At 38.6% G+C, this 12,280-nt stretch overlaps 2 protein-coding genes across 2 annotated transcripts; one reads left to right on the top strand and one right to left on the bottom strand.

Moving 5' to 3' along the window:
• Positions 1 to 2,253: 2,253 nt before the first annotated feature.
• Positions 2,254 to 8,456, top strand: LOC101314853 (uncharacterized protein C3B8.09-like). Its single transcript, XM_004299977.1, has 16 exons — positions 2,254 to 2,416; positions 2,497 to 2,591; positions 2,674 to 2,740; positions 3,133 to 3,287; positions 3,455 to 3,601; positions 3,741 to 3,880; positions 4,446 to 4,533; positions 5,055 to 5,234; positions 6,174 to 6,347; positions 6,428 to 6,502; positions 6,605 to 6,744; positions 6,825 to 6,948; positions 7,334 to 7,572; positions 7,816 to 7,876; positions 7,984 to 8,052; positions 8,137 to 8,456. Exons 1-16 carry the CDS (start codon positions 2,326 to 2,328, stop codon positions 8,266 to 8,268), a joined length of 1,977 nt encoding a protein of 658 aa, XP_004300025.1. The 5' UTR covers positions 2,254 to 2,325; the 3' UTR covers positions 8,269 to 8,456.
• Positions 8,457 to 9,423: 967 nt separating this feature from the next.
• On the bottom strand, positions 9,424 to 11,954 carry LOC101314567 (GMP synthase [glutamine-hydrolyzing]-like). Its single transcript, XM_004299976.1, has 6 exons — positions 11,285 to 11,954; positions 10,890 to 11,140; positions 10,398 to 10,773; positions 10,171 to 10,302; positions 9,905 to 10,080; positions 9,424 to 9,734 (listed from the first exon to the last, which is right to left on the bottom strand). Exons 1-6 carry the CDS (start codon positions 11,828 to 11,830, stop codon positions 9,611 to 9,613), a joined length of 1,605 nt encoding a protein of 534 aa, XP_004300024.1. The 5' UTR covers positions 11,831 to 11,954; the 3' UTR covers positions 9,424 to 9,610.
• Positions 11,955 to 12,280: the final 326 nt, after the last annotated feature.

Below are 12,280 nucleotides of genomic sequence, written 5' to 3'. Positions count from 1 at the left end.
GAAGTGATACTTCCTTTTAATATGCTTTGTTCTGTTGTGAAACACATGATTCTTAGTCATAGTTATTGCAGATTGGATGTCACACAAAAGAGGAGTTGCTTTAGGTTGGAATTCACCAAAATCTTCAAGAATTCTTCTAAGCCAAATTGCTTAAGAAGTAGCTTCAGCTGCAGACACATAATCTGCTTCAGTTGTAAAGAGAGCAACATTGTGTTGCTTGCTGGAACCCCATGAAAACACTCTAGAACCTATTTTAAAGGCATAACCTGATGTGTTTTTCGAATCATTCATACTTCCACTTTCAGTCACTATCACAAAAACCAAATAACTTTGGCTCAATGTTCCTTCGATACATCACTCCAAAATCAATTGACCCTTGATGGCGTATCTCTCGACTTGGTTTGAAAAAATCAATAGGTTGTCCCTCCCAAATAATAGAGAAAGACGTGGAACAAACACACTGCATTATCAATTTCACCCAACTTTCTACAAACCCCAATTTTTGCATCATTTTCTCCAAAAACCCCCCACTCCACCCTATCATAAGCCTTGTTAATGTCTAACTTGAGCACAATGTTAGAAGCACTACTCCCTGCATTCTTCCGAATGAAATGAACCACCTCAAAAACAATGATTACATTGTCGTGAATATGATAGCCATGAACGAAAGCACTTTTCGTCTGTGGTATAATTTTGTCTAAAAACACCCTTCATCCTATTCACCACAGCTTTTGAAATGAGCTTGTAAATCACCGAGTATAGACTTATTGGCCGGAAATCAGAAGTTCTTTATAGGGCTGGGCATGGGACGGGATGAGATGGGATAAAGCTAATCCCACGGCCCGTCTCGGACATTGAAATCAGGACTCAACGGCCTTTGCGTTTTTTAGATTTCATCCCACCCGGGCCCTATCCCGGTCGGGATGGGACGGGGACGAGACTAGTCCCAGATAAAAAGGGTTGAAGATAAACTTGTAAGCAAAAGAAACAATTCCATAGTTTTATAGTGTTTTTTACTTTATTAAGTATTAACAAGTACTTATAACATATTTACAAGTACAACACGGTTTAATAAGAGAGTTTATATTGCTTACTTTCTCTAAACGGTGCAAGAAGAGAGTCTACAATAACCAACAGATTAAAGTATTAAACATCATTGTTATTGAATTGGAGACAACCTAGTAACTTAAAGAAACAAAGAGTTAAGATCAAAACAATTAAACGAAATGCTCAAATCATATCTTAATCAATAAAAAAAATCAAAGGGGTGTCTATTGCCACCCCAAAAACTACTTTGCTCACCCTACATGTGGTTGATTTATTGAAAGATAAAAAAGACCTGATGTAAAATTACAGCAAGGGACAATAAGTTGTTAAAAATTACAAATGTTTTTTTCTTGTTTTTATTTTGATGAACACGTACGTACTTCATAAACTCTAACATAAATTTATCATATTCGGTTGTTCTATGTCCGAAGATGCTAGCATTCAACTTGAAGATGAGGTGAACTGTTAGTGTTTTTTTTTTCTTCTCTTTTTTCTTTGTTGAAGCTTTTGTCTATCCATTTACTCATTATTTTCCATGTCGACTTTGTATGTAAATTCTAATGGACAACTGTACCGTATTTATAAACAACACATACATCAGTTCAAAAAACTCAGAATTATGGAGTAATAGAGAAGAAAATGTAGGTTGAACAAAGTAGAATCGAGAAATGTGTATTTTAGGTATTATAAATGGGTGAACAAAGTATTAATTGAAAAAGGGGTATTTTAGATATTGTAAATGGGTGAACAAAGTAGACTTACAATTTAAAATATATAAATGAAGTGTGAAGAGAATATGGGGTGAGGAAAGTGGTTTGTAAAGTGACAATAGACGCACCCAAAATCAATCACTAAAATAGTCGGGACGGGACGAGCTTAAACGAGACTTGAATTATCCGTCCCGTGTCCTGTCCCGTTGTATAAGGATGGGATGAAACGGGACGGGACAGGACGAGCCTGACGTTTTAAGATTTAAATTTTGCTGGAACAGGTTCGGTATTACGAGATTTTATGCCCACCCCGTGACCTCACGGACCTATTTTTAAATTTATTTTATTTCAATTTTAAAGTAAGAATTGTATAATATTTCGTTTAAATAATTTTTATATCAAAAGAAATTATTTATTTTAATCTTAATTTACATCGGGAAAAAAATTATTTATTCCTTTATTTTAATTGTTGGCCCTGCCAGCCCTATCCACACCCTGTTATGAAGCCGTGCCGTCAACCTACTCCTCTCAAAACCCTGAACCCTGTCCTCCCTGGAGCTCAAAAACGATGGGGAAGAGAGGAAAGAGCCAGCGAAACCCTACTAAGACTAAGTTCCCTGTTGAAGACGACGACGACATGGATGATGAAGTCGATGCCTGTATGTTCCTTATTTCATTCTTCTTTTTTGTTACTGAAATCTACTCGCAATTTCTCGGTGTTGATGGTTTATTGTGACAGTTATGAAACAAAGAGATATTGTTCCCCTGGACCTTGATCAAGACGTCAGAGATTCCGATGATGATGATAACGAGCAAACCGTCTTCGCTCTTCAGGTTTTTATTCAATTTTTTTTAGACTTCATTTTCAGTCAAGTAATTTCTGTAAATTTTGAATATTTGCTAATATTGTTCACAGAATGTTGATGATGACGAGGACGACGAAGACGACGATGACATCCCAGAGACCGGATTGACTGCAAAAAGTAAGGGAGATCTTCTGAGATTGTGTTTAATTTCAATAATAGCTCCGGCGAGTTTCTGTAGACTTAAATGTTGTTTAGACTCCGAAAACCTGTCCTCAGTTGTTCTACTTTATTTTTGTTTTTGTTTTCTTAAAATTCTGCTTTTACCAAGAGGTAGTTTCATGAATCATGTGTAACAGGCCTGTATCAGTGGAGAATTCGCTACGTTACTATATTATTTTTCATTCTAGATTCTTTCTATGGATAAACCTCTGTCTTGTGAAAATTTTTTTGAATTGTATTATTCGACCCAAATTAGGTGATAAAGATCAGAATATTCGTCTAGTGTGTGTGTCATTTTGGCTGGTTTGAAGTTACAAACTTCTTGTTGCTTATGTATGTATGGGCTAAAGTTGTCAGGCAGCAGAAGTATATGAGGGCGAAGTTTGGCGGAGGTGAGGATGAAATGCTTGATGATGATGATGAAGAAGATGAAGAAGAAGAAGAAAAGCTGATATGGGGAGGACGGAGACCTAAATTTCATGGTGGCGATAATCGTGATTTTGAGGTGATGACCTGCTCTTACAAATGTTTCCTCCCTTTCTTTAATCATTTTCACTTCTGCATGTGTAAGAATTGAGTTACTGCTGAGCATTTCTTTATTTGTTTTGATATTGGGTACATATGGACATTTATTAATTTTGGTTTTTTCCCCCTCCCGTTTGACTGATGAAGGAAAAATCAAGTGACGATGACTCCGCTGAAGAGGAAGAAAAAGAAGCGGAGAGGATTCGGAGAGAAAAAGCAAAGTCATCAACACTGGCAGACTTTGGGTTTGAGGATGATAGTGAAGATGAGAGTAATAGGGAATTGACCTTAGGGGTGAGATTTGCAGAAAAAATTATTTTGTTAGGTCGTGATTGTGAGTGGTGAATGGACTCACATAAATGTTTAGAAAAAAAAAATTATCATTTCTAGTTCATTGACATGGGATGTCATACAAATTCCTTTATTTGTATAGGAAATGTCAGTTCATGGGAAAAGTGAAAAAAAGTCTCGAGCGATAATAGAAGTAGCAGATGACATGGACACAGCTCATGAGGAGGTCAAGAAAGATTTGAATGCTCTGTCAATGGAGGAGCAATTATCTGTTTTAAACAAGTAAGGTCCTTAGTAATTGTAATATATGTGTGTCCTATAATTGTTTCTGTATGCATTCTGATAATTTATACAAGTGCTTTACATTGGATAAATGGTTGCTTGCATTTACAATTAGCCGTGTTTATCCTATATTAAGGGCTATGTTGTTGGAGTCCTGGATATGAGGACTGAGAACAGAGATCTTATTTGTGTAGTGTGGCAGGTAATTGTATATGAATTTTATGGGACAAGGAAGTCCTCAGGAATAGTTCTTTTATTGCCAAAAGAGGAAAAGATGATAACAACTTGGGGATAACATGATAGCTAAGGTTGATATTTGGAATAAGATTATTGAGGGGGAAGTTTCATACTTGCTAACACAGTGTATGAGGAATATTTGCTTGTATGTGATGCTTGTAAATTTTTATTATTACCTCGGGAAGTTTGATTCCTCACTGCAATGTGGTTTTGACTTTTGACTAAGCTCAATTGATTGCCTTAGTGGGTCCTCGAGTAAAAATAGTCATTTATTTTAGTTTTACATCGTCTCATGTGCTGCCTGATAATTAATATTTTTTCCATACAGTACTGCACCAGAGCTGGTTGGCTTGCTTGCAGAGCTGAATGATGCACTGGAAGAGCTCGAAAACAGAGTTGACCCAATTTTAAGCAAGGTACTTTTCATTTTCTATCAGCAATATGTTTATAACCCTGGTACGAATGTCAGTGTTCCTGGTCTTCCCTCTATTCTCATCTTTGCATGGAGCATCTGCTAGGAAGGGTAATCAGGCAGGAAATATTCTTAGGATAATCCTGTGATTGATTTAGTGTATATGGACAGAAATGACTTAGGGTATAAAAAGGATGATTCATTCTTCTTTAGACATTGAAAGAACATTTCTTTAGATTTTCAATTTTATGGATAGTGACATATGCTCCCATGTTCTGTTGGAGCTAATATAAGTTACTTGTGATAGGTTGTTTCATTTTTACCTTACTTCTCGGTGGTGTCTAAGACTCAACTGTTCTCTTTCGTCCATTATAACCAGAAAAATGGTATTATTGTTTCTATCCTCCAGGGCATTACTTTGTGCTTCAGGCTGATGCTTGTTTGACAGTTGTTTTCTAGTTGGACTATGATGCTATATTTGGCGGACAATGTGAATAATTATGGATATTTTCATGCTTTATGAAGGTTAGAAAGGGTGAGGTCATGATGGAAGGAGGAATGCGCTATCTAGAGGTGAAGCAGCTTCTTCTATTGGCATATTCTCAAGCAATAACTTTCTACCTTCTTCTGAAGTCTGAAGGCCAACAAGTTCGTGATCATCCTGTACTTGCTCGCCTTGTAGAGATCAAGAACTTATTGGATAAGGTTAGCTTTATTCCATTGGCAGCCCACACCCCACCCCACCCCTGTGTTTTAAATTTTAATTCATATTGAATGATCATTTCTAGGACATAGTCTCTAGATTACTTGAGGACACAAACAGCAACATGATTGCCTATTTGTATGTAGAGTCCATTTTAGCAGCATCTGTTTTTGTTTTTATTTGTAAGAACCAAATGGTGTCGTATGTGGCACAAATCTTGGCCAATCTGATGATCTGAATTATTTCTTTCTGTTGGTGTCATTTTACTGAGCCAAATAAATTGACTAGCACCCTTTGCCATCTACTGAAACCTATGTGATTATAATCAAATGGTCAAACTATTTCTGATTTTGTTGATTTCTTGTGGGGAATTTAAAATTTCCAATGAAAGTTTAGATCATTGGACGGTGAATGATTCGAACAATCCCTTTTACTTCTTTTTAGAGAGGTTCTTTGATTAGAAGAGCTCTGTACATAGTGCACGGAGTGCATTGTGCTCTTGCTCCCATCTCCAATCATTTTACTTGAGATGGAATCCGCACAATGTGACAAATATATGGCATAATTGTGTCCCTTCTCTGGAGACTAAGCAACTCTTCTCATGATCATTCATTACATTAATTTTTCATGTCTTTGTGCTGTTTGGAAATTTTGGTAGCAGCCCTGTAGCAACTGTTCTAATATTCATAAAGCTCGTTAGTTGTTATGTCTGTTGGTTCTCATGGAACTTCTTTTTATTTTTTAATTTTAAAGTAATTTGGTATTGTTGGTAATTGAAACCGGTTGAATTGGATAATTGAAACTGGTTGGTGTCCGACCCGCTTGGGTCGGTCTTCTGCTTGTCCTTAATTGGATATTTTTTTCTTTCTTTTTCCTTACAAGCTTTCATAGTACCCGCTTTTGATTTTTCAAATATGGGGCTAATTTGTTTCACTTGACAGATGAAGAAACTTGATGAGAATCTTCCATCTGATCTTGAGGAAATCATAAATAAATACAATGGGATGGAAGCCGTGATGAAATCAGTTATAGAGAATGCTGCAGAAGCATCAGATACTTTTGCTGAAGGATACAGGCCCCAACTTGTCTCACTTGAACCAAAAGAAGCAGCTGTGGTACTGCATCTTGTCTTTCAGCAGTCTAATATATACTTTCCTGGATTTTCACATGAGTGATTCATACATAATTATTGCAGTCGCATAACACAATCGAGCAGGAAAAGGTGAAATCTCTGAAGGATAATGAAAAGATGGGAAAACGCAAACGTCAGGTAAATCATACTGAGCAATGCTGTCAGCTAGTGTTAAATCCTCATTTGATTTCTTTTGAAACTTTTTATGTATCTACTTATTTACCTCTTACTTTGTGGCAGAATGATGAAGTTGGTTTACAGAGCATGAAAATGTTGAAAGTAAGAGCTGCCCTTGAGGAAAAGTTGAAGCAGAAGGGCCTTTTCAAATCCATCACTCCAAGAACTGATAGACCCCAGAAACATCTGAAGCCATTAAATGGGTATGTCCTTGCTCTTATACATTGTAATTAACTCATTTGTCAATTGTGCGAACTAATCCAACCAACTTAGAATTGAACAGGAAGCTTGAATCATATGATGATTTTGATGATGACCCTGCTGAAGGCTCTAACCACGGTCATGCAAGTTCATTGAGTGCAAGTAAAGTTTCCCAACTTGTTGCTGCTAATCGACATAAGTCAAAGGTATGAACCTCAGTACCTTTTTTGTAAACGGCTGAACCTACTTTTCTCAACTGATCTTTCTCTGAACATGCGCACTGGAATTTTTTTTAATTCATTGAAATTATTTCTCCTTATTTTGTTTGGGAGATTCCTATAAAAGTAAATCTTTGCTTTACATGCCTCAACTTTATATGCTGTACATAGTTCTTTTGTAGAATGCAACCTAAACGCTAGTTTTCTAGTTATATGCCAGCATGCAAACATATTAATCAGGACTCATGATTTGATATTTTTGAAATAAACAAAGCAAAAATAAAAAACTGATGTGTCTGTCATTAAGTTCAGACAAGCCGACATCTGATTGTTAAACTTATATATTGATGTTTTTTTTTCTCTTTGTGAGAAGATTATTTCAGGTGATGATGACTTACCTCAGAGAGATGATATTGGGGAAAGGCGGAGAAAACATGAGCTCCGAGTACTGTCAGGAGCTGGAATCAAGTCTGAGGACAATGACACTGTTTCAGATGATGGAGACGTTGAGATGGAGGGTAGTGAAACTGGAGATTCAGAAGATGACGTTTACGAACAAGCAAAACAAAAGCGAGCTGCAAAACTCGCTGCCAAAGCTGACATGCTTTCTAGGTTTGTATTTGAACTTTGGTGAATTTGCTACTTTTTGAATGTGTGCCAAAAATTTGTTCTCTCTTATAGGCACTACATTTGTGGTGCATTTCAGAATACCGTCTTACTCATCTAGAGTTCCAGACTGTCATATTTTGCATGTTAATATAGGTCCAGCAATTCAGCATTAAAAGACCAAGTGGCAAGTTATTGTTGCATGTTTAGGGTGTTCAATGGTTTTGATTTGTTATCATGCTTTTGCAGGCCCTCCTCAGATCCATCTTTGCCTGAGACTGTAGATGGCAAACGTCATATTACTTATCAGGTAAGTACAACCCAGGTTTCACTTTGCTCATCTTATTTTTGATTTTTACAGTCCATACCATTCTTTCCTTTTGCTGACCATTGTCTTGTCCTCCCACTTTACTGTAGATGGAGAAGAACAGAGGACTTACTCGCGCTAGAAAGAAGCTGATCAAGAATCCAAGAAAGAAATACAAGGTAATTTGATCAAAAGACTTGTATTTGTGAGGCTGCTGCAAGTAGCTAAAATTGTTGTATCAACTCGTCTCGTTTCCTCTACAGTTGAAGCATGAGAAGAAAATAAAGAATCGGAAAGGACAGGTCCGGGAAGTCAAGAAGCCTGTAGGTCCATATGGTGGGGAGACATCTGGAATCAATCCGAGAATCAGTCGGAGTGTCAGATTTAAGAGCTAACTTTGTTGCTGCTCTTCCCCCGCTCACCTCGATGGTAATCTTCATGTTGGAGCATTAGGAGTGTACGAGTGTATTCTGTTATTAACTTAATGCCTCCCCTTTTATTATGACATAATTCATTTTGGTGAAAAATAGTCTGTAATTGAATTGTGAGATGTGATGGTTATTGTTGTCTAATTAAGTTTGTTGACCCAAATTTTGGTTATTGTGTTTCCAACGGCAAATTACTCACATCAGTAATACAAGGTAAATTTTTCGGTGAAAGAGTGGCTCTTTTTTGTGTTAGCTTCTGTTCAACCATATTGTGTTTCTACTTTCTCTTACGAAGAAATGGAATTAACCTTATCTACTGTAAGTGATGGGTCTAAGAAAGTCGTTTTGTAACTCATAAAGGAATTTACCAACTTACCTTCTAATCTCATAATCAGAACCCGTTTCTAGAAAACAAACTCATATGAGTTATGAGCAAGTGTGAATGTTCAGCTCGTTTGTTCTTGCTTTGCTCCTTTGCTGCTGAGGTTTGGGGTTGTTCCTCGTTTCCTCCTAACTTCGATCGGCAAGGTTGAATCAGTTCTTGGCTGCTCCATATTGGTTATACTGTTGGTTGGAAGCTTTGCTGTAAGGCCTTTGTGGAATGCTCTTCTTAATTGTTGGACAATCTGGCGTGGTCGGAATCAGGCTGCTTTCATCAACGTCGTCTGTCTGTTCCCTTCACTGGTGTATATATTACTGCTCGGAACCGTTACCTTTAGAAGTGGCATCCGCCTGATAACACATGTCCAGCTCAGTTTTGATGGGTCTGTCAGACATGGCAAGTCAACTTTGTGATTTAGTGTTTCTTGTTTTCGTTCTGTACGAAATAAAGAAGGTTTTGCGGTCTCAAAAGCCAAATAGATTGATAGCTTCCAATCGGTGTTCTTTCTAGCCAAGGAACTAGAGTTCTTTCTAATAATTACTGTATATCAACGCCCATCAAGACTAATGTGTAAACACACCATTTCCTTGCTAACATTCTTCAGTTTCAAGATCCTATTATCACTTTTTATGCTGAGATGCTAGTACTCGGAAGAAGGGATTTTCTTTTTGCCACAAACTTGGTCAGATTTCTGAAATCTCAGAAGAAATGAAAGCAACACCTACTTCCATGACGTGGCTAAATAAAATAAGTATAGCTCTCACAAATTGAAGTCCAAATCCATAACGAGAAAGAAATGTACAATATAGTTTTCAATCATGATGTTTCCATAGATATGCCAATGGAATTGCCGTCAGATAAATAGTTCCTTTGTGTAGACCACATAACTTTCACTGCCAGAACTGAAGCATTTGGGTAAAAATGGCACTATTCCCACTCAATAGTTGAAGGTGGCTTAGATGTAATGTCATAGGTTACTCTGTTTACACCACGGACACTATTGCAAATCTTCCGTGACACATCATCATAGAACTCACGTGTAAAGTAGTACCTGAAAATTTCGTACACAATAATATAATTAGTAACATTTTACTAAATTATTAAGAAAAATGAAAGTCACTGGCGCATATGCCCAACAAACAAGTGAAAGAAGTTAAGGTGATAAAACATAAAAGATAACAATTTGTAGCACAAATGAGACTTAACAGCATGAAGACATACCATTCGGCTGTCATCCCATCTTGACTTGTTACAGCTCTGAGAGTAACAACATGAGAATGTGTTCTTTGATCACCTTGAACTCCCACTGATCTTACAGGCAGAAACACTGCAAATGCTTGCCAAATTTCATCATATAACCCAGCATCTTTGATTGATTGTATAAATATCTCGTCAACCTGGCAAGAAACGGGTTTAAAAAATTGTAAGCATAATTCCCATACAACAAAAATAGTCATGGATTTAACTCCTTGGACAGACATACATACCTGGCGGAGGACTTCTAAAGCATTGCCTGCAGTTACATCACCCAAGACTCTTACAGCAAGGCCAGGCCCCGGAAATGGATGGCGCTTTAGGAATCCCTGAGGAACATTCAAGATCTTCCCCAATTGGCGAACCTAACGATATGCAAAATAAATAATAAGCACTCTACAAATAGAAGATAAATAAGTGTTTCATGCAACACAGTAGGAAGCTGAGAGCTAGCTAAAACCTCATCCTTGAATAGAAGTTTAAGTGGTTCAATAAGCTTTAATTTCATGTCCTTGGGAAGCCCGCCAACGTTATGATGGCTCTTGATTGTGTGGGAATGAGTCCTTCCACTACCAGGTGGTGGACAAGATTCAATCACATCCGGATACAGGGTACCTTGGACCAAGTAAGCGGGTTTCCTCCCTAACTTTTTCTCAAGTTCATGTGCAAAAGCATCAAAAATGCAGATGAACTCTTTTCCTATTATTTTCCTTTTCACCTCAGGATCAGTAACCCCTTTGAGCTTACTAAGAAACTGTTCTGAGGCATCCACACAAGTGACAGGCAAATGAAGATCTTTCTCAAAGGTTTCCATCACACGTTCTTGCTCCTTGTATCTACACGAGAAAAGTAATTCCTATCAGGGAAGCAGAAGAGACATAATTGAAGTATATAACATAAAAGAAAACATAATAATCTTTAGAACCCAGTTAAACTCCTAGCTATTTCGCACCTCAACAAACCATTGTCAACAAAGATACAATGAAGCCTATCCCCAATAGCCTTATGAACAAGAGTTGCGGCCACCGTGGAATCAACACCTCCAGATAATGCGCATATGACGTGATCTTCGGGCGCCACTGTGCTATTTATCACTTTAATTTCTTCCTCCATTACGTTTTCCATCTTCCATCCTGCGCTGACTCCACAAACATCAAACAGGAAGTACCTAAGTGTCTCCATCCCTCCTGGAGAATGTGTCACCTGCACAGAAATTCAAATCTCATTCACATGGAGATGCCAATAGCAAAACACATTAACATCCCCAAACATGCTCTTTTCTCTGCCAAAAATTGTTCATATTTGTTGAAATTGTAAAGCCAGAATTGAATAAGGTAATGCCATTACCTCAGGGTGGTACTGCAGCCCATAGAACCTCCTAGCCGGGCTTTCGATGGCGGCCACCACTCCCTGCTGGCTCTGCGCAACCACCTCGAATCCCTCCGGCAGCTGAGCCACCTCATCCCCATGGCTCATCCACACAACCTGCCTATCCCCAACACTCTTGGACCCGAAAATCCCGGAATTCTTCTCCACCACCATCTCCATCTTGCCATACTCCTGCTTCTCCCCAACCCTAACGACCCCGCCGAGGCGCTGCACAATCAGCTGAAGCCCGTAGCAGATTCCGAGGACGAAGACGCCGTTGGCCTCGGCCCACTCCGCGAAGCCGCCGGGGAAGCTGGGGGAGTCGTCGGTGTGGACGGAGTGGGGCCCGCCGGAGAGGATGACGACGGAGGGGTTGAGGTCGGTGATGGCCTTGAGGGGGCTGGTGCCGGAGATGGTGAGGGAGAAGACGGAGAGGGAGCGGATGCGGCGGGTGATGAGGTGGGTGTATTGGGAGCCGTAGTCGAGGATGAGAACAAGGTCGGACTTCACGGCTTTCGGGTCCATGGCGGGCGGCGGCGACGGGCTTTTAGGGTTTAAGGGGTTTGTGAGAGGAGAAGAAAGTGGGTGGCTGTGGTTTTATCTAGGGTTTATGGGAAAGGGACAAATGCGAGAAAGTTTAGGGTTTAGAGGTTGGCGGGAAGTGGGACTCCCTCTGCAATTTTATGGGAATGAATACTGACATTGCAAGAATATTTTTCTTTTTCTTTTAGAATATCAAACTTTTGTTTATATCACGAAGGAATTACATCACGTAATAAGGATTATAGAAAATTTCATCTAAGTCACATTCTCAACATTTTCTCTCACACAAGTCCACTCTTATTTTTTTACCCACATAAGTCTACTTTTTAGCCCAAATCCATTAAATTTGCTTTACCCTATACCTAAAATACCCCCTATCTCAACTAAAATCATCTTCACATATTCTTCGTCCGTTTCTTTCATCAAAGAAAC

Source organism: Fragaria vesca, linkage group LG5 (genome assembly GCF_000184155.1).
Source record: "Fragaria vesca subsp. vesca linkage group LG5, FraVesHawaii_1.0, whole genome shotgun sequence".
NCBI classification, from domain to species: Eukaryota; Viridiplantae; Streptophyta; class Magnoliopsida; order Rosales; family Rosaceae; genus Fragaria; species Fragaria vesca.
This window is presented reverse-complemented; position numbering and strand designations above follow the sequence as displayed.